General features: G+C 39.3%; 2 protein-coding genes across 2 annotated transcripts; one reads left to right on the plus strand and one right to left on the minus strand.

Annotated features, from left to right (window-relative positions):
• Window positions 1–161: 161 nt before the first annotated feature.
• LOC129770616 (AP-1 complex subunit mu-1-like) lies at window positions 162–8056 on the minus strand. Its single transcript, XM_055773564.1, has 5 exons — window positions 7882–8056; window positions 7475–7550; window positions 6409–7410; window positions 6220–6345; window positions 162–667 (listed from the first exon to the last, which is right to left on the minus strand). Exons 2-5 carry the CDS (start codon window positions 7514–7516, stop codon window positions 569–571), a joined length of 1269 nt encoding a protein of 422 aa, XP_055629539.1. The 5' UTR covers window positions 7517–7550; window positions 7882–8056; the 3' UTR covers window positions 162–568.
• A 4958-nt stretch (window positions 8057–13014) lies between these two features.
• Window positions 13015–14556, plus strand: LOC129768342 (selenide, water dikinase 2). Its single transcript, XM_055769920.1, has 3 exons — window positions 13015–13311; window positions 13377–13740; window positions 13806–14556. The coding sequence occupies exons 1-3, from the start codon at window positions 13122–13124 to the stop codon at window positions 14368–14370; spliced, it is 1119 nt and encodes a 372-aa protein (XP_055625895.1). The 5' UTR covers window positions 13015–13121; the 3' UTR covers window positions 14371–14556.
• The last annotated feature ends 10662 nt before the right edge of the window (window positions 14557–25218 follow it).

Below are 25218 nucleotides of genomic sequence, written 5' to 3' on the forward strand. Positions count from 1 at the left end.
TCCGTCGTATTATTGCTCACTATCTGCTACCATACGCCTTCCTCATCGGTTTAGTACAGGTATACCTCTATCGTTGTTATGCTGATTCTGAACAATTAATTGATTTTTTTTCCAGGCACAGGGATTTCGTTTTGTTATTCAATAAATAAAAACAACATGAATTCAAGAAATATGAACCAATTTTAAATATTTAAACACATAATAAAATAAAGTAGTAATGTTTTTGATTTTTAATACTCGCTCCGTGGTCAGATTTCACCATAAACTTTTGTTTGTTTTCGATTCACTTTTGTAATTTTCATGATAACGAATATATAAATGTTCCACACTAACGAACGACTTTTGAACCCCGGGACACAAACCGTGTGTGTCTGTGTTCTGCCGGAATCGTGCAAAATTATGCTGTTATTATGTTGCTGCTGTGATTATTGTTAATACTTCTCTAAGCCTAGCGCGGGGTTCCACTCAATAAAACCTAAAATGCTCACCATGCTGCCCTCTCGTATTTTTGGGGATGCATGAATGGATGTGAGTGTGTGGATGTGTATTTTGTTGATAGTGGTCTCTACTAATTTGTCCTCAGCTGGTAGTCCCCGTTCTGGGTGATGTAGCGCACCCACGGCAGCGCCTGGTAGCCACTCTTCTCGATGATCTTCAAATAGCGGACCTATGGTAGAATTGAGAATATTTTTCTTTAGAACAGAAATAATGCTATCATATTTTTTTAAGCGTTTGAAACCAACGTTTGCCCATAATCGCTGAAACATTCAATCGTTTCCCCTCAGAATGACGGTGATGTTGAGCATATTCTTTTTCACGGTGACCAACAAATATTGTGGCGAAATGCGCCACATTTGGGGGACATCCATTTAGTACGTCACGCTAATTCTGATCAAAATTCGATACTGCTCCTCCCTTTGTCACGTTTTGTCACAAACCCATAACCTAAAGTGACCAGATGGTCAGAGGTCTAACGCGGGACACAAAAACAAAACGTTATGTATATACGTTATGTGAACATAAACCATAGTTTAGCGAGTCTAAACTGATCAGTATTATTTCTTTCTGAGTATCGACACTCAGTTGCGATTTTTCGGTGGTTTAGATTTTGTTTACGACCGAAAATCACTCGCTCAATCAGAGCATTTACGCCTGGCAAGCGCGATTCAAAATTCTACAATTTTCTTCAACTTACCGAATGGAATGCTCGAAAATTCCAATTAATTTTTCATCGATTGTAGTGTTAACGTATGCATTCAAAAAAAATGGTTTAATTTCGGATGGCGATCAAAGATAATTTAGAGTAACAAATTTTCTTTGAATCTCACGTTTATTAAGTCTGTAACAAAAATGATTCAATGATGTTGATTCGCAGCAGCAGCACTGTCAAGCAACTTGATGATTTTTCCATACTGCAAGCTCCACCCCACAGTGAAGGAGTTGGATATCCTGAGGCACTTTGTGTCCGCCAGATATAGCCGATCTGGTATTTACAATATCATCTCTTTGCCGCTCCTTAAACCGGGAGATCGAAGCAACCGGCCAAACGGTGGAGAAAAATCTGGCCAAAATGGACATTTTTATGCGGAAGCGTCAGACGAGACCGGCCGTATCTGAGCAGCAGGCAATCGCCCAGAAGGAGTAGAAGGAGACGTACTTGATGCTAGAATTCAACGAATGGCAGGGTACATTACGTTTCCCAGGTAAGCGATGACGTCGAATATATCATTCACATCAAGTTCTCGAAGAAGGTTCTTCTCTGACAGACGTGAAGGTCACTCTTCTTTCGAGTCATATGGTGAACGGGGAGATATATAATACGAAGTGCTTGCCGGAGTCGGGAAGGTGATGTGGTCTTTATGCCAAACCTGGGATCAGCCCATTATGCCAAAAGATCACTGGAGGATGGATCGGCTCGAGATAAACATTGTCGCGAAGACCACCAACATTCCCCAGCTGCGCCCGATAGTAAACTTTTGGGCGAATGTCCAAAATAGAAAGACAGACGACCACCAAAGCCACGAAAAGGTAAAATAACACGTCGATATACATCTTTTCATCGGCCATGGTTCAGGTTCCAACCCACTTCCGTAAGACCGCTCAGCGGTTCATTTACGATACTTCTTCAAACAACTCTGCCTCTTCCTGTCGAGTATACACTAGTTCTTCTAGCTTATTTAAAATGTTAAACCCTGACCGAGGTAGGGGACCAAAGATATTTTTTTGACGTAGGACTACGTCTTTCATTTCTATACCGGGGTGTAAAATCAAAGTTTCCAAAACGAAAGCGTTACGCCGGAGACCGAGATTTTGAGCGTTAATAGCTCCTAAACAACTGAACGAAATGGTATGATAAACACTTCATTCGAAAGATAAAATGTCTACGCGTTATATACTTGTTACTTTTTGATCCAAAAACTTGTTTCAATAGTCTTAAAATTGCTTTCAAAACAGGCTATTGAAATCACCAATCGGTATATAAGCGAGCGGCGCTCGGAAATCCACTCAGTTCTAATTGAACAGCGATTGGAGCATGTTGTCGCTGTTGCGGTGAAGCTCTTTATTTATCATGAAAGCGCGGATGGACGGTGTTACCAAGAGCCTGTTTGTGCACCCTAGGCCAGAAGGGAATCTATCAGGAGGAAAGTGATGCCACAAACGGTTCCCTGGGAAGACATCGCTACACACACATACACGCGCGGCTATTAACAGGTGATTATCGAGTTGGCATTAACCACTGGTGGGCTTCCAGTATCGAGGAAAATGTGGAAATATCTAATCGTTACTGAAAATAATCTGCCAGTTCCTCTGGGAATTTTCAAAATATATTCATGTGAAAGAGTTTAATTGAATGTTTTCTATCCATGTTACACTGTGACCAAATAAATTTGGTTATGTGGTTTTTCAATCAATCGCAATTAACAGGATAGCTTCAGAAGATTATTCTTCCCCATCAGTAGGATATTTCCGTATCCAATATTGTATGCGCCCGCAATCGATTATTGCTCAGTCGCCGAAAGTTCCGAGCTCAGAGAGTTCATTCCCCTCTAGTTTGCCTTCCAAATTGCCATCGTAAACCACACCTTCTCTCGATTCAATCACACACAAAAAGCATACTTAAGCGATATTCTGGTGGTGAGACACATTCATTTTTTGTGAGGACATCGACAAGACAACATCGTTGCCTAACGTGCTGGAGGAGGTGGACGGCGAAGGATCGACACATACACGCGCAGAACTCTTTCCGTTAGGATGCCATTCAGCATCGAGAAAGTTCCGGAAAGATCTAATCATTGCTGGAAAATAATCTGCCAGTTCCTTTGGGAATTCTCAAAATATATTCATGTGAAAGAGTTTAATTGAATGTTTTCTATCCGTGTAACGCTGTGACCAAATACATTTGGTTTTGTGGTTTTTCAATCAATCGCAATTAACAGGATAGCTTCAGAAGATTATTCTTCCCCATCAGTAGGATATTTCCGTATCCAATATTGTATGCGCCCGCAATCGATTGTTGCTCAGTCGCCGAAAGTTACGAGCTCAGAGAGTTCATTCCCCTCTAGTTTGCCTTCCAAATTGCCATCGTAAACCACGCCTTCTCTCGATTCAATCACGCACAAAAATCATACTTAAGCGATATTCTGGTGGTGAGACGCATTCATTTTTCGTGAGGACATCGACAAGACAACATCGTTGCTGAGGGTGCTGGACGGCGAAGGATCGAGATCTGCCCTGAAACGCAAGCAGTTTGTTTGATCCTGTGAGGGAGCACAGAGAAGCCGATCCTTCAGGAGAAGAGAAAGTGACCATCGAAGCAGCCGCTACACACACCCATACACGCACGGAATTCTTTCCGTTTGGATGCCAATCAGCATCTAGATCCGGAAAATAATCTGCCAGTTCCTCTGGGAATTTAAAAATACATTCATGTGAAAGAGTTTAATTGAATGTTTTCTATCCATGTAACACTGTGACCAAATATGTTTCAATCAAGTGCTATTAACAGGTGGTTATCGAGTTGGTATTAACCACTGGTGGGCTTCCAGTATCGAGGAAAATGTGGAAATAACTAATCGTTACTGAAAATAATCTGCCAGTTCCTCTGGGAATTTTCAAAATATATTCATGTGAAAGAGTTTAATTGAATGTTTTCTATCCATAAAATATTCATATAATACATTTGGGTTTGTGATTTGTCAATCAAGTACAGTTAACAGGTTAGCTTCTGAAGATTATTCTTCAGAACAAGGTTTTTCGTATCCTATATTGGATGGATAAAACCTTGTGCCTCCAACGTAACGCTCTCGTTTTCGAAGTCTCCCAAATATTCATTTATTCATTCATTCAGAATGGATTTAGATTCAACTTCAAACAAATGATCTCTAAATCAACGATAGTCCTACGTCACCCTTGCGGTTATACCATAGATATAACCCACTTCCTGTTTTTGTCTGACTCACGTTGGTCCCTGCGGATCAATAGGGGACTTTTATAAAAACAATTTTCCAATTTTGTTGCTGTCGCTTCCAGTTGACACTCTCTAAACAAAAAGCCCAATGTCGGTGCGATGAAACCAGCTCAACGTATTAATCTTTGGATGCATTAGAAGCGCTCTTGAACAGTCTGCCAAATAAAAGTTTTTTTGAGGTTCATCCATTTAAGAAAATCAACATGATCAAATTGTGAAATTGAAATATATTGATATCGCGGGACATTTTCGTTTCTTTTGCCAAATGCGGGACGTTTCGCGGGACGGAATCTTACGCGGGACATTTTGTTGAAATGCGGGACGTCTGGTCAGTTTACCATAACCCATAGCAACAGTTTTGACGTTTTTGCAGCAGTCTTACAGAAGTGGATGTTTTAGACGCAAATATGCTTTTTTAAGCATTTCATATAAAACATCGAAAAAAAATAAATGGACGGTAACTTCGTCAAATATGCTTCTCTTCGTATACTGCACAAAAACAGGTTTTCCTGTACAGTATTGTCGGGTGAGAAACTAGAGATGTGCAAAACAGTTCACTTTGATGAACGGTTCAGTCACTAACCGTTCATCTGAGTGAATCAGTTCTTTTGAACCGTTCTTTCGCTCTTTCGTTCAGCGCTATTAAAAACAACATAGAATGTTAGCTGGAACCCAACATCAATAGACAGCTAATATCGCTGATATCGTTGGATTGGATAGGAAAAATATGTGAACTGTATGTGAAAATATGTTTATCGGCCGACAATAGTATATGTAAGAATTTCATATGCAATTTTTCATATTTTCTGTCAGGACAAACAGGTTCCATGTAAGATCATGTTTCATAATGGTTCATTCAGAGAAAAAAACCCAGCAGCGATTCTTTTCAATTTTCCCTAACATACAAACAATCACTATAACACTGCGTGTATGTGTAACAATGGATCAAAAGCAACGAAAAAACTTTTTTCACAACTTGCCCTCAGTAGAAAATTTTATATTCACCTAATTCCCCCAGTTTTTTTTGATGATCAGGAAGTATATGAACGTTACGCGGAATTGAAAAAATACATAAAGTTGAGAATATATAGCTTTGCCAAAAATTATCATACATCAATAAAATAAACCCTGCGTTACACACATATTTTATTTTTCTTAGAAACGTTCTCGTTATATTTATCTATTCCGTCCAGCGCAAATCGGTTCGGCTACTCCGTGTACAGGAAATACTCCGATTTCCTGTACACTACCGTATATTTTTCTGAGCACTCGGCGTTCGAAAACACCAAGTGCTTGTGAGTGCTCTTCGAGCATTGTCCTTGCTTCGTGCACATAGAGAACAACTAGTCGAATTGCTGCCTTCAGTCTGTATCGTTCCACGTTTTGTCGAGTCGCTCGTTGCAGCAAACGTTCCGTCAAACGTCGTCAAACTTTCCGTTGTTCTGTTTCTTCATACCCGATGACGGTCTCAGCTGTGCTGCAAATTGCTGCTTTCAAGTTGTTCCAGCACTATTGTTATACTTTTCAATGAATCGATGTACTTTACATCAATCGTCTCCATGTAACGTCACAAAACTTCAATCCACCCCCCTCCCACTTCTATATGTTTTACGTACTTTATGGATGCCCCTTTATGTTGGATTTAAATTCAAAATAACCATTCTTGTCACTGTGTCCAATGATTAATGTTTGTTTTTAATTAATACGAGAAACCCGAAGCCTCTCGTATTATGTTGTTCAAAAATACTCACCTGAATTCCAGACGTGGTGAAGTATGGAATCTCGAACTTCACTTGAATCGGTGGCTTGCCTTCTGTGTCCTCACACTCTACGCTGGGAAGTCCAAAATGAGCACGCATCAAATATTCCTTTCCACCCTACGAGAATAAAAATTGAAATACTGCCCATTCTCAGATTTTCATCTTCCCCATCCAACATACCGGGAACGACTTAATGGTCCACGTGATCGCATTCTGCTCCGGAGCGTACTTAACGCTCCCTATCGTGGTCTTAAACTTGGGCGAATCGGCATCAGCCGGCACCGGAATGACTATCTCAACGTTGTTCGCCGTCGAGCGCCGCTTGAACTGCGACTTCGCCTTTATCATGTACTCCACCCGGCTATGGGCGTGGCGTTCGATCACCGATTCGATCCAAATCAGCGGTTTCACATGGGTATTGAGTCGGTACGACATCAGTTCGAACTCGCCGTCCGGTGGAATGAATGAAATGGTTCGATCATTCTCGAAACGAGACAGCCTCACACACTGGTGAAACTTTACGTCCTCCAGCTCGACCGATTTGGATTTGCCACGGCCAGTGCTCTCGAACAGAACCTTATCGTTCAATCCGAGCCGCAGTTCCGGCATTCCAGAAAGATACACACGCATTTTGATGGCCCCAACAATTTCACTGCGCAGCACGTTTCCATTGGCGTTTGCCAACAGATTAACACTCTCTATAACATCCAGGAAGACTTCGTTCTTCCTGTATTTGATCCCTTCGGAGCGCCAGGAAACCGCGTTCGTCACTGCCATCGGAATCCGTGGCTGAATCTCCAGCTTATGGCCCTCCTGAGTGATATACTCCTGAAGAATCTTGCTGTCTGTTGTTTGCGGATAACCAAAATCAATCAGCTCATCCAGAAGCTCATAGATGACAACGAAATTGTCCCGAATGCTCTCCTCCTCGAGTTCCTTGAAGTACTCGGTGAAAACCGTCACCACTTTGTGCAGAAACACAAAGACCAGTGCAATATTGGCATTGCTGCGAGTCACCGAAACCAGATACAGATTATTGGTCTTAACATACGCAAATGTGCATTCGGGTGTTTGCAGGATGGGAGTAATAAGACCTTCCTCTTCCTTCTCCATCAATAGCGGCATGAATTTATCGATGACACTCATGTCGATATGTCCACGATAGTTGCGGGAGATTAGAACCTGTGTTGCGAAGGTTATTTCATTGAAAATCAATTCACATATGATTCGAGCTGTCGCCTCTCACCTTCCCTTTAGCATCCAAAATAAATATCGCCGACGAGGACATCTTCAAGCACTCCGTATCGTTCGATGTTCACAATCTAAAATTTGAGAATAAGAGCGTTTGTTTACATAATTATATTAAATTCTCGCATTCGATTTCCAGCTGGAATAAAACGTCAAAAAATACAAATCGAGAAAATTTACGTCACCACTCCCAACTTGCTCAAATCATACAAATGAAATCATTTGATAAATGATAAAACGGAGTCATATCTTCGAGACAACAGATGCTGATACTGGTCCTAAAATTTGACGTAGCGACATACACATTTACATTTTCCAAATCGCTTCGTTAAAATTGTTCCTTCTATTCTCAGGTCCGAATGCAATTTGACAATCCGCCCTGGATAAACACGATTTATCTCTTACTATTAAGTACACGTCTTCCGGTGGGGAACCACTGCAACTCTAGCCAAGTAGAATTTTACGCTGAAACAATCCGATAAACATACGATTTACACTAGTTTCGTCATTTTTTCGCCCTGCAACCACTTTCAGCCACTCAAAAACTCATTTGCTCCGCTGTCACCAGAGAACAAGAACAAGATGTAATGCGCAAGTTGTCAAATATAGATACGTCATCGAATTGAGGGGCTGACCTCGTGTACGACGTAGAAAATTTCTGATGATCACAGGGTGGTTGCACACATTTGCATTAAACTGAATTTGAGTACAACATTGAGAATGGTTGTTAGTCATTCTGAAAGGTCCTCTGCCACTAGGGGGATTTGTGATATCTTAGCACAATTGAAGTCTTCTCTACTCCGTGGTAGAGCTCGAAATCTTTATTAATTTTGACGTGGGACTACGTCTAACCGGAATATATGGAGGGTAAAATGAAAACCTAAACACAGAACATGCAGGAAAAAATGAAAGATTTCGAATGCTTATAGCTCGAACATTTCGTACTGGATAGGAGAGATGTTTGCATCACTTGATAGGGAATATTTCTACGCATCTATCGCAACTAACAAAATGTTGTTTTTCATTAGATACACAATTGAATAACTGTAAAATATTAGGCGTTATCTAAACGCCCTAACTGCATCGTTTTGATTGGCCCGATTTACGGTTTCCCTAACACAGCCATCAAAACCAAGCAGCCTTGGGGAAATCGGCATTGCAAATACATGAAAGTAGGGGAACTTTTGTTCTCATCGAAAAATGTTCCCTAACACAGACTTTAAAACCAAGCAGCGAAATCGGCATTGCAAACACACGAAAGAGCCTAGAGGCGAGTGAACTGAAAAGTTTAAACCCTCTTAAATCCAAAAAGAAGAAAAAGAACACACGAAAGAAGGGGGAGCTTTTGTTCCCACCGAAATGTGTTCCCTAATAGAGATTTCTAAACCAAGGTGCCTGGAGAAATCGGTATTTCAAATTCATGCAAGTCGGGGGTATTTTTGTTCCGACTGGAATGTGTTTCCCTAACACAGACTTCAAATCCATGAAGCGTGGGGAAATCGGCATTGCGAATTCATACAAATCGGGATTATTTTTGTTCCGATTGAAATGTGTTTCCCTAACACAGACTTCAAAACCGAGGTTTCTGGGGAAATCGGCTCTGCAAATAAATGCAAACTGCGAGTACTTTTGTCCTCGCTTGCCTTTGTGCAGAGTGGAATATGTCTGTCCTAACATGATCTTCTAAACTTAGGAACCTGGGAAAATCGTGCAGCCACTAGAAGCGAATGAACTTCCCAGTTTCAAGCAAATTCGAGATTCGAGAAGTATGTACACTTTTGGGATGTAAACTTCAGAGGGAAATGTAAAATAAAATAATCGTTTGATAATATTTTTTTTGTCTTTATTGGAAAGATTTTCAGCCTTAGGCTGGTTCATCAAACGTTTGATAATTCTTCCGTACATATATTTTGTTCTAGTCATCATACCAAACGTAAAAGGTCCGTCATTAAATTTACTTGTAACGAAGAACAATCAATCACAATAAATGAATTGACTTTACACGGCATTTGTTCATTTTTTTCACTCACAGAGCAAATATATTGAACTCAATTGAATTTGGAAACTGTTTCATTCAATCAAGAATTTAATCAATACAAACGAATGATTGCTAAGCTAAGGTAGTTCCACGCGAACCTTGCGGTTATATCATAGATATAACCCACTCATTTTTTTTAATCTTTTCCATTTCTTGCTTGGGGTTGTCCATTTGAGAATATTTATTTTAAATACTTCGTTTTTTAACATTGTCCGGGAAGTTCAATATTTTCTTCCGAAATTCATTTACATAATCTCCATATCCATATCTCGAGTATTTTCATTAAAGTTGACTGACTGTTTGAGTTTTCAAAAAATCAGATAATGAAATCAAGCACTGAAAACCATTATTGGCATTCATGGAAGAATACAGAAGTGGTATAAATAAAAAAAACCATGTTGATATCATCGCGCTGTACAAATTGTGAAAATGTTGTAGTGTATTACCAGTTTTGGATCGTTCAACACATCCGGATTGTTGCTCAATCGCATATACGTTAGACAGAGTCAAATTTCTGATGGTGTTTATTCAACTGATCCGCAGATTCATAATAATATGAGTTTACTATTCGCTTTGACTGCATTAAGCTTTGTGCTCCGTTTTTGGGAAGGGATAATGACAATGGGTTGTTGGATTCAACACACTTTGAAAATAAAGTTATTTATTAAAATTTATTTCTCCGTATCGAATAAGTATTCTATGTAATTGAAAATTATATCAAGGTTCGAGTGGTGAAAAATCTAAAGGGAAAATTAAGTCTATGACATGTTCAATTTTCTTTCTATCGACTTTCTCTTTTGGTCATAACTTAGATGCAAACACATTCTCAGCTTATTTGACAATGTGAACAATAGGTCAGAACCTCAAATATCGGTTAATCAATTAAAATCAAATTGGAACGTATTTGTAGCTGACATATTCACGAAAGAAAAAGTCGATGAAGAGAAAATCGATCAGTTCACTTACAACCTTTTCCATATGAGTCCCTCATTTATGAAAAATATTTTTGAAAAAAAACTTCTTTACTTGAGATTTTTCTTAACTCGAGCATGAAGAACACAAGACAAAACTTAAAACAAAAACAATGGTCTGAGCCTAGTGGCACAGACAGACAGTTGACGTAGGATCTTGAGGACAATTGCTTCTGAATTGAGTTTTTGTAGGTGTTCAGAAATCCGTAAATTCAACTTATTCAATACTCTTAACAGAAGGAGTTCTAGACCTAGAAAAACTGTTTGATATTTAAATTGAACTGAATTTTAAACGGGTTATGAGAGTTGTAACAATATAAAGAATTCAAAATCATCAATTTATAATACTTTTTATTTTTAGAAGTAAACTGTTGAAGAAAACATTAGATGGATATCTCAAGATTAACACGAAAAACTCGACATCCTCTGATTTTCTTGTGTCCGATGTTCTTAAATATATATAAAAATCCTTATTAATATAACCCTTCCTTCAGAAATATGAATCGATCGGTCGCCTTTTTTCTTTCGTTTATCCCACATGATAGAGACGTGCATTGAGTACGATATAATTAAACAATAACCTTCCTAATGAAAACTCTATCAACTCTATCGACTCTCTCCCGCCCCGGTATGGATGAATCGATCTCCCCTCGACCATGGATCGATTTCCATCGCTGATGGTTGTTGTAAGGACGTAGTTATTCTAAAACAACCAGTGCTTGGATATTGAATGAACTGAATACGAACCAATGTCATTCATTCTTTTGTTCATTCATGAACAATACTTCCTTTGAACCATCCAATACTGTGATACCGTGCGAACTGTCTTGATTCACTAACACCAACGTCGGTGAACCATCACCATTCGAAGCTTGAATGCCAAATGTGGAGGGGGAACATTCAATACTCATTCTCTTCTATTCGTGTAATACCTTCTCTTAGCTGGCGCCGGTTGAGCAGTGGTGCAAGCAAGTTTACTTGTGATTTGTTACTGTGTGATTAGCAGATTGCGTTGCTTGTGTTACTTTCTTATTCTTCTATATTAAAATTCAACGTTGTACACGTGTTTGGGCAATGCGTTAAGTGGAATTTGATAAAACTGACAACTAAAAGAAAAAATCAATACTCAGAGGTACCAGCCCGTATGTGTCCCGTGGCCGAGTGGTTGGCGTCACACCTAACATGCCGGGTGTTCGGGTTTAAATCCAGTTCTGATCGTGGAAGCATCATATTATCTTTATGTAAATTCACAGCCAATGATGAGACGCCTTTTGAACCTGTTTTAAAAATATGCTGACAATATAATAGTCGTTCGCTAACTACGCTGGAAATTCAATTCAATTAGCGAATTCCACACGCTAAGTGAGCCGCAGAACAGCGAAAGCAAAACATCGAATTCAATATGACGCCTATTATTGATACACAAATGGACTGTAGCCTAGTCAACGCACGCTTTGTTTAAGAGCCATTTAAAATAGGCACATTTAGCGAACGCACAATTTAAAGAAATGCGACACACGGGTTGCATGTAGTTCTGACATATTAGTTTTTGCTGGCTCAAATGGAACGCGCTTGAAAGGACAGAAAAAATATCTGCATTCAGACTCAGTAACCATCTCTGAATATGAATGATTCAACGGCAAGCCGGCCCGTGAATCTCATATGCTACTGAACCAAATATACAGCTTACAGGCAACGTTCAGAGGACAAGAGAGTATTGCTAGACTCTCTCCGGAATATTCTCACAGCTGTTTAACGTTATGAGTACAAGTTCTTCAGCACATACGCATGGAAACATTCGTTCTCGCTCTTTTCCCTCGCGTGGTATCTTCAGTACAAACATCAGTTGCTTGATGTGTTAGTGTGAGAGTTTCAGAGCAGTTGAACTGTTTTACGGTTGGTTCATTCAAATTTGAATGAATGGCGAAAGCACTGATAACAACACAAAGATGGTTCATTGAGAGCCCTGAGTTTATAACTCACTATCGATCGGTTAGTATGCGAACATACCCAATGTGGCTACTAAGACCCCCTATCCCCCTAATGTGTATTTGAAATCTCTCAATTTTTCGTTACATCTTTCGTAGAGTGACCCTCCATATATATATATATATATATATATATATATATATATATATATATATATATATATATATATATATATATATATATATATATATATCAAACACGTAGTCCTACGTCAAAATAATTTACATTCTTCATGATAAATTTCCATCGTGCTACAGATGGGGCTAACTCCAATCACCCAGCAACAGGTTCGTTTATTTATAATAGAACAGAGATGCCAGTGTTGATTTTTGTTTTATATTCACATTTTTCAACATCGTAAAATATAATATGTTGCGTATCATTTTGATTTATGTGGCTAATATTAATCACCATTCATATAAATTTCAATTTAAAACCATAGAGGTGAAAAAATATGAATGTTGACTGTGGGAAAACGGTGAAAACAATTGAAAATACTATTTTGTTTCAACACTGAAAAGTGAACTGGCATGTCTGACCATTTCTGCCAGTTCATAATCCCAAATATTTTGTACAATACAATATAAATCTCTATCTGTACTTACTGCTACTGTTATTAATCAAATCGAATTAGTGCTCCGGTCAACATGTTTGACCCGGTGGATCACGGCCTAGGTCGTGATTTTCGACTAACTAAATTTTCGACGCTTCGTGGGTGAGGTTCGAAGGTGCCTCCGGATGTCCTTAATCGGCTTCTGCGAGGAGTCTATACCGAACAATTTGCAAACGAACAATCAAATGTAGATGATAAGAAAGCAGACAGCATTGAAGGCGTTGGTAAGATAAGCACGTTGTAATGTTAATAATGTTGAACGTTGCGCTTACAAATAGTTTTGTTTTAGGAATTGGACTCGATTCGGCTGTTGTACCACTCAAGCATGAACTTCAATTAGTTCAAAGCGTCGACTTTTTCTATCCCCTGATCGATGATCCTTACACGTTGGGACGGATAGCGCTGGCCAATGTCGTCAGCGATTTGTACGCCGTGGGGACGTTGATGATCGATGATATCAAACTGATATGCTCGGCTCCCACGGAGTTTAGTGACGAGGAGCGCGATATTGTGGTTCCATTGATTATCAAGGGGTTTCAGGATGCGGCTGTTGACACGAGGAGCAGAGTTACAATCGGAAGTATTGCGTTGAACCCGTGGTGTATTATCGGTGGAACAGCAACTACTGTGTGTCACAAGTCGGAATTGATTTTGTAAGTGCTTACAAGTATTTTAGTATCTGCAATCGTTTTGATATCTCGTATTTTCGCTACTTCAGACCCTACAATGCCCAAGAAGGAGATAGGCTAGTTCTCACGAAACCTTTGGGTACTCAGCTGGCTACCAATGCATTTATCTGGTTAACAGAAGACTCCGATAACTGGAAGAAACTAGCGGAACGTTTTGATTCGACGGAAATCAAGAAGACTTACTCCATTGCCGTTGAATCTATGTCCCGTTTGAACAAGTCTGGAGCAGAGCTAATGCACAAATACCGCGCACATGCTGCAACCGATGTTACAGGCTTTGGCCTTTATGGCCATGCCGATAATCTTGTAAAGTTTCAGAAGAATTGCGTCGATTTCGAAATCGATACTCTCCCAATAATAAGAAACGTCGTAGAAATAGCGGAAATCCTCGGAAGAACGACCAAATTGATGGCGGGTAAAGCTGTTGAAACATCGGGTGGGTTACTAATCAGCCTTTCAGCGGACCAGGCGGAACCATTTTGTGACGAGTACACAAGGATCTCGGGACACAACGCGTGGATCATTGGGCGAGTAGTGAAGGGAAGCAGAACGACGCGAGTGAGTTCAAATCCAACGATACTGACTGTAGATTGAAACTGTTGTAATATATTGGTTTGAAAACGGGGCCATAATTCCGCAGGAGAACGTATGAAGATAATTTTTAAAGGCCGATCAGCTGGTAAATTAACGAAAGTATTTCTAATCGAAATTATGGCGTCGCTTTGGAGCTGCAATAAATTGTTTGATTAATAAAGTGGTCTGGTTGTACTTATTTTTAAACTGTAGGTTGGTACACTAATGAAAATATGACAGTCCTCTGATGCAAAATCATTGAAACTGTTTTATCAATTGCCACAGTAATCAATATGTTTCTCAATGGGTTTGGGACGGTCGGATTCGAAACGGTCTGAACTCAACGGTCAACTCAAAAAATCATGCAGTTACGCTAATAACTCCTTCATTGAAGTTTTTTTATAGCTTAGAGCATTTGTAGACCTGCTGACAGTTAACACGATGACTCCCGACCGAGATAGGGAACCGAAAATGATCTTTTCGTCTGACCCACGTCGGTTCCTGCGGAATAATAGCGAACTTTTCTGAAATTTGTTCACTAATTTTGTTTCTGTCGTTCCCAGGAACCGATGCAGGACACAACGAGTTAAAGGTTGTATACGGAACTAGCTGACCCGGCAAACCTCGTCCCGTCCAAAATTTATTTCTCGTTATCAAATTCACGTTTTCTTACTAAGCGCACGTTCATGGGTCCAATCGCAGAACTGTTCATTGATTGATCTTCTAATCTACCCTTTAAAATTAGCTTTTACTGTAAAATTCATAGTACTTCTACCAAAACTCGTCATTATAATATTATTATTCGGGGATTATTTTTAGCCACAATTCTCGTTCAAGATTTTCCAACCACTTGCAAATAACATGTTTCTCCGTTACATGGAATAAATGTTGATACAGAAAATAGATTAGAATAAAGACAGTAATGCAGTAATGCAGCCCCCCCATAGGGAGGGGGAGGAATGTCACACCACTATAGAAACGTGTATTGCCCCCTACAACCTCCATATACCGAAATTGGTTCCATTTGTTTGATTAGTTCTTGAGTTATACAGAAATTTATGCTTCATCTGTATGGTAGCCCCCTCCCCCTTAGATGGGAAAAGTGTTGAATCAAGGATTGAGCGATCTTTATGAAAAGATCGATCTTGTCGAATCGATTCTCCAAACGGCGTAGGGATCGATCCACTGATTAAATCGGTACCAAAGAATCGATTTTTGCCGAATCGATCATTGAAAAATCAAAAGATCTTTTTCCAATTTATCTGCTTATTTTATAGGAGTGTCGTGTTTTCTTTAGACATGGAATACAAATTCCATATTTCTATCCAAACATCAAAAGCATTTTGTTTTGCTCCTCAGCAAATTTAAAGTCCAGAACAAAAACATTTTCCAGGGCATTCATTTTGTGACGTCATGGAGTCGTTTTATTAAGCATTACTATAAATTCAACAACTGGTAACTGTCCATAACTCAGCTGACAAGGATTCCATAAAAGACAGTCGTGACATACGTTTGTCATTCAGACGAAGCCGATTCTTGATTTTAGTGCCAGTTTTTAAGAATAACCTTTCGCCTAGAATTGATGTTAACATCTAGTTCAGCGTGCTCCCGTGGCCGAGTGGTTAGCGTCATAACTAACATGCCGGGTGTTCGGGTACGATTCCCGTTCTGATCGGGGGAATTTTTCTTTAAAGAAATTTCCTCCGACTTGCACTGTGATCACGCGTATTCTAGATCTTGCCACTCAGAATGCATTCAAGGCGTGTTATTTGGCATAGAAATCTCAACTAAGTACTAATAAAAATGACGCAAGTAATACTACGTTGAGACGGCGAAGTTCCTCTAGGAACGTTAGTGCCATTGAAGAAGAAGAAGAAGATCTAGTTCAGTGATCCTATGAGCCACTGGAGACCCCAGTTGCTGCCGCTAGTTCTGTCTTGGTCAGCATTTGTACATAGTTAAATCGTAGAAGAAGCGATTCAAATGTTGACATTATGTTTAAAACATTGTTAGATGTTCATTGGTGAGATTGAAATTGATGTGTGATGAAAAACAGATCTACCAAAAAGTTTTTCTAAGATCGAAAAAATCGAATATCGAAAGAATCGATTTTCTCGATTTTTTCGGGTCAAAAAGATCAATCCAAAAAATCGGAAATCGGAATGGAAAAGATCGATCTTCCAAAAATCGATCCGAGATCGCCCAATCCTAGTTGAATCACGATAGAAACCTCCACATGCCAAATTTGGCTAGATTTGCTTGATTAGTTCTCGAGTTATGCAGAAATTTGTGTTTCATTTGTATGGCAGCCTCCCCTTAGAGAGCGGGCAGGAGTGTTGAACCACCATAGAATCGTTCATCGATCCCTAAAACCTCTATATGCCAAGTTTGATTCCATTTTCTTGATTAGTTCTTGAGTTATGCAGAAATTTATGCTTCATTTATATTTAGAGAGGGGGAGGAGTGTCTACTCACCACAGAAATGTTTCCTGCTCCCTAAAACCCGCACATGCCAAATTTGGCTTCATTTGCTTGATTGGTTTTCGAGGTATGTAGAAACTCGTGTTTCGTTCGTATGGCAGCACCCCCCTTAGAGAGGGGGAAGGAGTGTCTAACGATCATTGAAATACTTGTTGCACCCTAAAATCTCTACATACCAAATTTGGCTCCATTTGCCTGATAGTTTTCGAGTTATGCAGAAATTTGTGTTTCGTGTGTGTGGCAGCCCCTCTTTCGAGAGAGGGGGAGGAGTGTCTACTCACCATAGAAACGTTTCTTACCTTCTAAAACCTTCACATGCCAAATTTGGCTCCGTTTGCTTGATTAGTTCTCGAGTTATGCAGAAATTTCTGAGAGAAAGTGGAGGAGTGTCTAACCACCATAGAAATATTTATTGCACCTCAAAACCTCCACATGCCAAATTTTCTTTCGTGTGCTTGATAAATTCTCGAATAATGCAGAAATTTGTGTTTCATTTGTGTGGCAGCCCCCCCTCTTAGAGAGGGAGGAGGGGTCTCGCACTATCATAAGAACCCTACCCGACCCTAAAAACTCCTACATACCAATTTTCATGTCAATCGGTTCAGTAGTTTTCGAGTCCATAAGAAACAGACAGACAGAAAGACGCCCAAAATTTATTTTTCGTTATCACATTGTGGTGGTCCGGTGTAGACCGGTAACGGTAACGATATTGAATTAAAGAGACTTTAAACTCTGAGAGTTCATTCGTCTCTAAGGACCGGTAATGAGAACACCGCTAGCTTAAAACGCAGACCGAATCACGTGGTCTCGAAAAGAATTCAAATTCGGTTCCCTTTGAGCGAGTGGTTTATGCGCCACCTCATGAGAGGACCACTCGCCAGTGCTCGATTTGCCCAGCTTGTGAGACTCATTTTTCAGAAGGTCCAATTGCTTTTTGAGAGATATCGGAACTCAATCTAGTAATCTTCAAGTTTCCCCGCGTCAGACTTACGAATTTCAAACCTAAACGTCCACAACTCCGAACTCCACCCTAAACTACGGGAGGCTAGGACTGAGTGCTTCACTATAAAAGCTTTCTCCAAACACTTCCCAATCTATCCGCTCGATGTCGCCACCGTCCCTGAAGGGGAAACGTAACACTACACAATTTGAAAATTAACTAAACGAAACACGAACGCGATAATTCCTGAAGCATCACCACCCACAATGTCCTTCAGGAGATCTATACTAGCTCCATAATTAACATAAACGCATTCATTACAATTCTATAACATTTATTCTAACCTAGGTTTTCATTCTTTTGTTCCTTTATCTGTACTCCCTCATTTACTCAATTTTCGTAGCTTTTGGACGTCACCTGTGCACATGGACATAAAACACAGAGAATTTACTCACGGCACTCGACCCTTAGCTTATAGTAGACGATTGTGTCTATCTGCGAGTTTCGAATTCGCTTTTGCCTCGCTGTTCGCCGGAGATGACAAACGGTCGCTGCTGTAGCTATTGGTTCAGCTTGGCTAATTGTTTCTGCTAATTGTCGTAGCGAGCCAACTAGCTCGGCGGTATTGTCGTCCGCGTGTTTTGCCTCGATGACTGTCTATCCTAGACAAAGAGCCGTCGAACCGAGATGGGAAATGAAAGGTGGGAAGATTTTTTAAATCTGTGACGTCACAGATTTTGTTTATGTATGTTACTTTTCTTATAATAGTTCACTACATAGGAAAAGTGTTGTTACTAAAAGTAAAAATAAGCAAATAAAATGAACGAACTAGTTTTTTTCCTAAATCAATGCTAGCGTTCAAAATCATAAGGGTCCGACATTTTAACAGAAACAGAAATTTCAGTATTTTTGAAGTGTTCTAAATTGAATTTCAATTCAATTTTACTTCTCGTTACGTCGACCAAAAACGTAAACGAACAAAGTCAGAGTCACAATTGCTGACAAAAGTCAAACTTCCATGAAGTTGCTCTTGAATCTAAACATAGTAGACATTAGAATACTATTTCTGAAATCAAAGAAAAAAATAAACATTTTAGTTCGTGATATGTTCTGTTTTTTTCATAATGCGAAAAAACAGATTTGGAAATCTATAATTAGCTTCTGTATATCCTCTTTCAACGTTATTCGTTGACACATTCAATTTTGAACCATTTGAGTAACTGACTGGTATGCCTGGTATGTGAACCTCCTATCTTCCTGGCTACTAACACAATCAAAGTTCAACACAACCAAAACCTGTGAATCTTCCCACCTTCTATTTTTCATCTCGCCGTCGAACGGCTAGTCGACGAGATATAATTAATCAGAGTTCACTATGAGCACCATTCAAAATTTACCTCTGTTTTGTTTGCTTGAAAAGCGTACTGGTCAGCTAGTTTTCAAACTATTATACCTAGCTACACGGGAACTGAAACATTGAGGGACAATGAGTATTCAGAAAACTAACTATTACGTTTTACCACAAGTCTTACACGTTCGCGACCAAGTCCACACTTCCAAAACGTTTTACGCATCGAGACAAAATGGACGAGAAACGTCTGGAGATTTTTGGAAGTCTGCTAAGTAGCTAGCAATCGCGACAAGTTGCTGTCTAGGCCGAAATTCAAGAACGTGGACACTTAGAACATCTATCCTGCTTTCGCGAGTACTTCCCAAATTTTACCTTCTCATTTTCCTCCTTCCCTCAAGGGCACGAATAGGACGCGACCTTCGGCTGAATCACCTTCGCCAGACAAACTTCGCTGTGACCAATCATCTCTCAGAAGAAGAAAATGATCGAAAATAGTAATGAAGTGCATGGAAAAATCCATGGTGCTCGAGTTATTGGATTGCCTACTTTCTGGCGAACAAATTATTTGAATATGCGAAGCGTATTTGAATTTAATTGGCGGAAGTGAACTTTGAATTATGGCAAGTGTGAACGTATGGACCGACGAAGAAGAACTAACATAATAAATAACGAAGAATTAACAACGAAAAAATAAAGATTTCTATGAATAAATAAATAACGAAAATAATTGAATAATTTATAAATATAATAAATATAATAAATATAATAAATATAATAAATATAACGTTCAATAAGTACAAATGGGAAATTACACATGAAAAGCTAAATACAAATCATATACAGCTATACACTTGTTACAACATCCACGTTTTCTTACTAATCGCTAATACTACCCTTTAAAATTACCTTTTACTATAAAATTCCTAGTACTTCTACCAAAACTCGTCATTGTAATATCAGATTAGTTTCAGACACAATTCTCGTTCAAGACTTTTCAACCAGTTGCAAATAACATGTTTCTCCGTTACATGGCATAAATGTTTGATAGGAGTGCGTTTTATCACATTAATATTCATTTCCATTTTTGAACGAAGATCAATTTCGTTAGCGCAAACATTTGTGTTTCATTTGTATGGCAGCCTTCCCTTGGAGAGGGGGGAAGAGTGTCGAACCACCATAGAAATGTTTATCGATCTCTAAAATCGCTAGATGCCAAGTTTGATTCCATTTGCTCTATTAGTTCCCATGTTATTCAGACCACCTCCCCCTGTAGAGAGGGGAAGGAGTGTCAAACCACCTTATAAACATTTATTGCCTCCTAAAACCTCCAAATGCCAAATTAGGCTCTATTTGCTTGATTAGTTCTTGAGTTAGCATTCCAAAACCTCCACATGCCAAATTTGGTTTCGTATGCTTGATTTATTCTCAAATAATGCAGAAATTTGAGGGGGGGGGTCTGTCATACAAATGAAACACAAATTTCTGCATTACTCGAAAATTAATCAAATAAACGAAATAAAATTTGTGTTCTACAACTACACATTGACAAGCGTTGTTAGTCCATTTTATGTTTGCGGTAGCGAAATCGATCTTCGTTCGAAAGTGAAAATGGATTTTAATGTGATAAAACGCACTCCTATTTCGTCTTCTATCTAAATAAATAAAAATGGATCGCCGAATGTGTTAATGAGAGCAAAACTCGAGAAAGGATCTGTCCGGTTTAGGGCTGTCTTCATTCTATCATATTTTCTGTATCAAACATTTATTCAATGTAACGGAGAAACATGTAATTTGCAAGTAGATGAAAAATCTTGCACGAGAATTGTGTCTGAAAATAATCTGATATTATAATGTCGAGTTTTGGTAGAAGTACTGACATTTTATAGTAAAAATAATTTTAAAGGGTAGATTAGAAGATCAATCAATGAACAGTTCTGCGATTGGACCCATGAACGTGCGATGAGTAGGAAGACGTGAATGTGATAACGAAAAATAAATTTTGGGCGGGACGTCGGGTCAGCTAGTATATAGATAATATATAGATTTTTTTTTGTATCCCATTTATTTATTTAAGGCTCATTAGCATTTTAGCTGTAACAGAGCCGAATTTTAATCGTGTACATGTCACATGATTATCATATCTATAATTAGCACATTACGCAGTTGCCATTCGCCAGTATTCCTTCTATACCATTACATATGGTACATTCACACAGTAGCCATTTAGGCGTAAGAGTTATTCTTTCTGTTCTTCCATTATCCAGTTGGACCACCGGACAGCGGAGACTGTTGTTATGATCATTGTTGAATTATTTATAGAACAGTAGCCCGATGTGTCTGGCAGAGCAGAGCAGTTGTATGGATGAATCGATCTTATTTCGACAGTGGATCGATCTCCATCGCTGATGATTGTTGCGTGGACGTAGCTATTCTGTAACAACACAAAGATGGTCAATGAGGGCCCTGAGTTATAAACTCACGATCGATCGCTTACTAAGCGAACGCGCAACCAATGTGGCTACGGAGACCCCCCAATATATAGATAAACAAAACAAAATCATGTACCTGTTTACACAGTAAAGGTAATATTATATTATCAGGCACGTAGCGTAACCGGCACGGCACGTTTCATACAAGACAAATATTATTGCATGTGTTTCAAATGTGTATGCGTATACATAGCGGAACGGCTCCGGACATACACAGCACGTTTCAGACAAATGCATGAAGGATTTCTCGAAAAGAATATTTTGTCGGTGCCGGGCACGAACTACACGGGCGAGTAGCACCATACATACAAATCAAATGTCGAAGTTCGTGGTATGGGTGCGTTCGTCGCTCTTCGGTACGACATCGGTTCAATCACCAGTAGCATTTCTCCGCTCCGTCCGCGCTGCCGGTCCGTACAGAGAAGTTGCTATGTCTGATGATATGAATACATCATGTATTTGTCTGCCGGTGTCGGTACGTGCCGTTTACGCTACGTGCTGGATAATATAAAACGGCCTTAATGAACACAAAAAAAGTTCACCGCAACAATCACCAGTCAGCACAGCACAATCCTTTCTAACAAACCAAAAATATCGGTTCTGGTGAACCAAAACAAATGCCTCGCCGGCAACAGCAAACAGCACAGCAACAACAACTACCGTTCTGAATCATATTTCAGACACTTTGTTCTAATATCTTGAAATTTTTTAATGCACTGATGATATAACTATAAAATTAATATCACAATTGCTTCTTTAGAGTAATCCCTTGGTGTCACTATCACTTCGTTTAAGAATTACATTTTAATTATTACATAGTAGGAAAAAATCCATCCTAAATCCAAAATCCACTCATTATCGTTTGTGTTTGACGTTTGCTTAGCGTGAGCACGTAGAATTTACCTCTTTATCAATATTTGAATTTCTCTCTTGTTTCATCAGTTCTCATCATCGTTATCAGGTTACTGTGATTGCTTGGTAAGTGTTTCGCAGTTGACTTCAAAATATAATCAAGTGTAATGTAATTTTCATTCAAAAAATTATAAAATAAAATGTCCGAAATTTTAATTCAATCTGTCTGAAATTTGATTTTTTTATAAATGGTGTCCGAAGTTTGATTCTTATTAGCTTGATTTAAAAAGCATTTAATTCGATGATGTTTTAATGTTTTCAACCAAGTAGGTACCAAAGTAGAAAGCTTGAAAGCATATTGGACTAATTTATTAAAAATATCAACCAAATGCAACCTGTGCATAAAGTTGAGATCTGTTTTCTGCATCATATGCCTTAAGCGTCCGAAATATGATTCAGAACGGTACCTCCTGAACGGCGCATAGCAAACGGATGGAAACAGCTAACAAGGTTTTCCATCAAAGGTCGAACGAAATTTCCTCTAGTGCGAAATCACTGACAAGTCATCAATACTTTAAAGGTCGATGAACTCTTTGTGCACCATCGACAGGCAGTAATTGCTGCATCCAACTGCCAAAATCTACATTGAAATAGAGGAGTACTAAATGGTGTTCTCAAGCCTTTGTCTATAGTCATTGATCACGTTTTTTCGCGCTCAACCTCACTCTACCAACACGCTTTTCTTAAAGAAAATGGTGAAGTGGGAAAAAAATTCTTCAGAATTTCACTGTTACACTTTCCACCAAGATTAATTTACGCCGAAAAATTCAATATTGAAATACTAAGTACTTTCATTTTTTTTTCGTTGTTTTGCGCTGTTTGACGAATCTTTAAACCAAATGATTTTTAATGAGGTTCTGTTGCGTGACTCAAAAGAAACGGCTTACCCCTTTTTTGTCATAAGGTACGGTATACAAGATATTGTGTTAAGTCCTAAAACTCCACAATAGCTCAAACTGTCTTAGTACTCTAAATTTCAAGTTTCAAGAATTGGAATTCGAATTAATATACTCTTTGGTGGCATGGCTGGATGAGCTTCATTGGCAGCAAATTTACCAAGCAAACAGTCATCAATGAGACGCAAAAAAAAGTCGTAAAATGTTTCGCTGATAAGACCTATCAATTCCGCAGCACACCGCCAGCGAAAGGCAGAAGGCAAAGTCGATTGATTATGAGTAAATGCAAATTTCTCCCTCCGGGTAGCCCATCAGAGTGGAGATGTTTTGGGTAGCAAAATCTCACACCCGTCCCGCTTCCCGATGATGATTCGCAATGTGTGATATCGATCTCGAGTGTCAATTTTACGACATTCTGCCGCTTTGGTGAGCAGAAATCAAATCAAAGCGCTCCGTCGTCTCCGGATCATCCTTGCCGTGGATGATGCCGTCGGGATTGGGCTCCCACGGAAAAGTAAGCCGAGAATGTCATAACATCGATACGAAACCCCGTCTTCCCGCCTGGTTTTCCGGGCGGTTGCAGTGGTAGCTAGTGGTGTGGAAGCGTAGGTTAACAGATCTCGCCTCAATCTGATCCCCTCCGGAAGAGATGAAAAACAACGCTGTTCCTTGAAGAAGCGATACTGCGAGATTGCGGTGGGTTGTCTCGTATATAGGCACCAGCCGAAGGATATGGAAAGTATGTTTCTGGTGTTTTTCAATTTGAGCATGTTTTTTTTCTTCTCGTTGCACCTAGGACAAGTGTCGTTGAAATTGATTTTTTTACTCACTCAATCAGAGGTGTGTTTTGATATCGAGTTTTATCTTTCGTTGGTGAATGGGTTCGTTGGGTGGATAACATGCCGTGCGTATCAACGAGGCTTCAAGTGGCTGAGAAGGTGGATTTGGGTGAGGAAAAGCTTATGAATGGGAAGAATGGGTGGAAAATTTGCAGTTTGTGGTTTCAGCATATGGTGCGACAGGGGAGAAATAATAAACAGCGATAGGCTCACACATGATTATGGGGTTAAATGTTTTACTGCAGATGAAAGGTATCAGCCGAACGGTTATGCCATACACAAGAAGATATTTGTAAACAGACTGACATCACGTTACTGTGAATACAATCCACAAACAATGCCTTAAAATCAATAATTTCAGGTCTACGATTTTCTCGGTTGGCATTCGGTGGATGTTGAGAGCTGTAAACTTTCACTATCGAAGACACCCAGAATAAATTGTTTCACATAATCCTATGTAATTATTTTGATCAAATCAATAATTTTCTTAACTGTCAACCCAGTACAATTAGAATAACCAGTTGAAGCACAAAAATGTACTACTGGTGATAAATTTCAAGTTTTATAAACATCACCCTTCGGCAAAACTGCTGAGCTATAACTCTTCCCGTCAGCTGTCGCGAGAGGAATCAACAAGATAATAAAGTTAAATTGGCTCACAGCAGCGGAAGCGAATCGCCGTCGAGAACACAGTAACGACGGTGTAATTTATTGAATTAGCGATAAAAATTGAATTAAATGATAAAATAAAATATATAATTTACAGAAAAAGGACCTCAGTCCGCAGCAGCAGCAGACTATTTTCTCGCTTACACCACGTACCCACGCTGGGTTGCTGCCGAGAGGCCAATCGAAGGATTGTCCACAGCAGATCAATCCGGGTCATCTATCTTTCTCTTTTTTTTCCTGTACTGTGGCCCCTCGCGTCTTCCGGTTTGCTCAGTGTGTTCCACCAAATGGG

The sequence above is a fragment of the Toxorhynchites rutilus genome, chromosome 2 (assembly GCF_029784135.1).
Source record: "Toxorhynchites rutilus septentrionalis strain SRP chromosome 2, ASM2978413v1, whole genome shotgun sequence".
Lineage (NCBI taxonomy): Eukaryota > Metazoa > Arthropoda > Insecta > Diptera > Culicidae > Toxorhynchites > Toxorhynchites rutilus.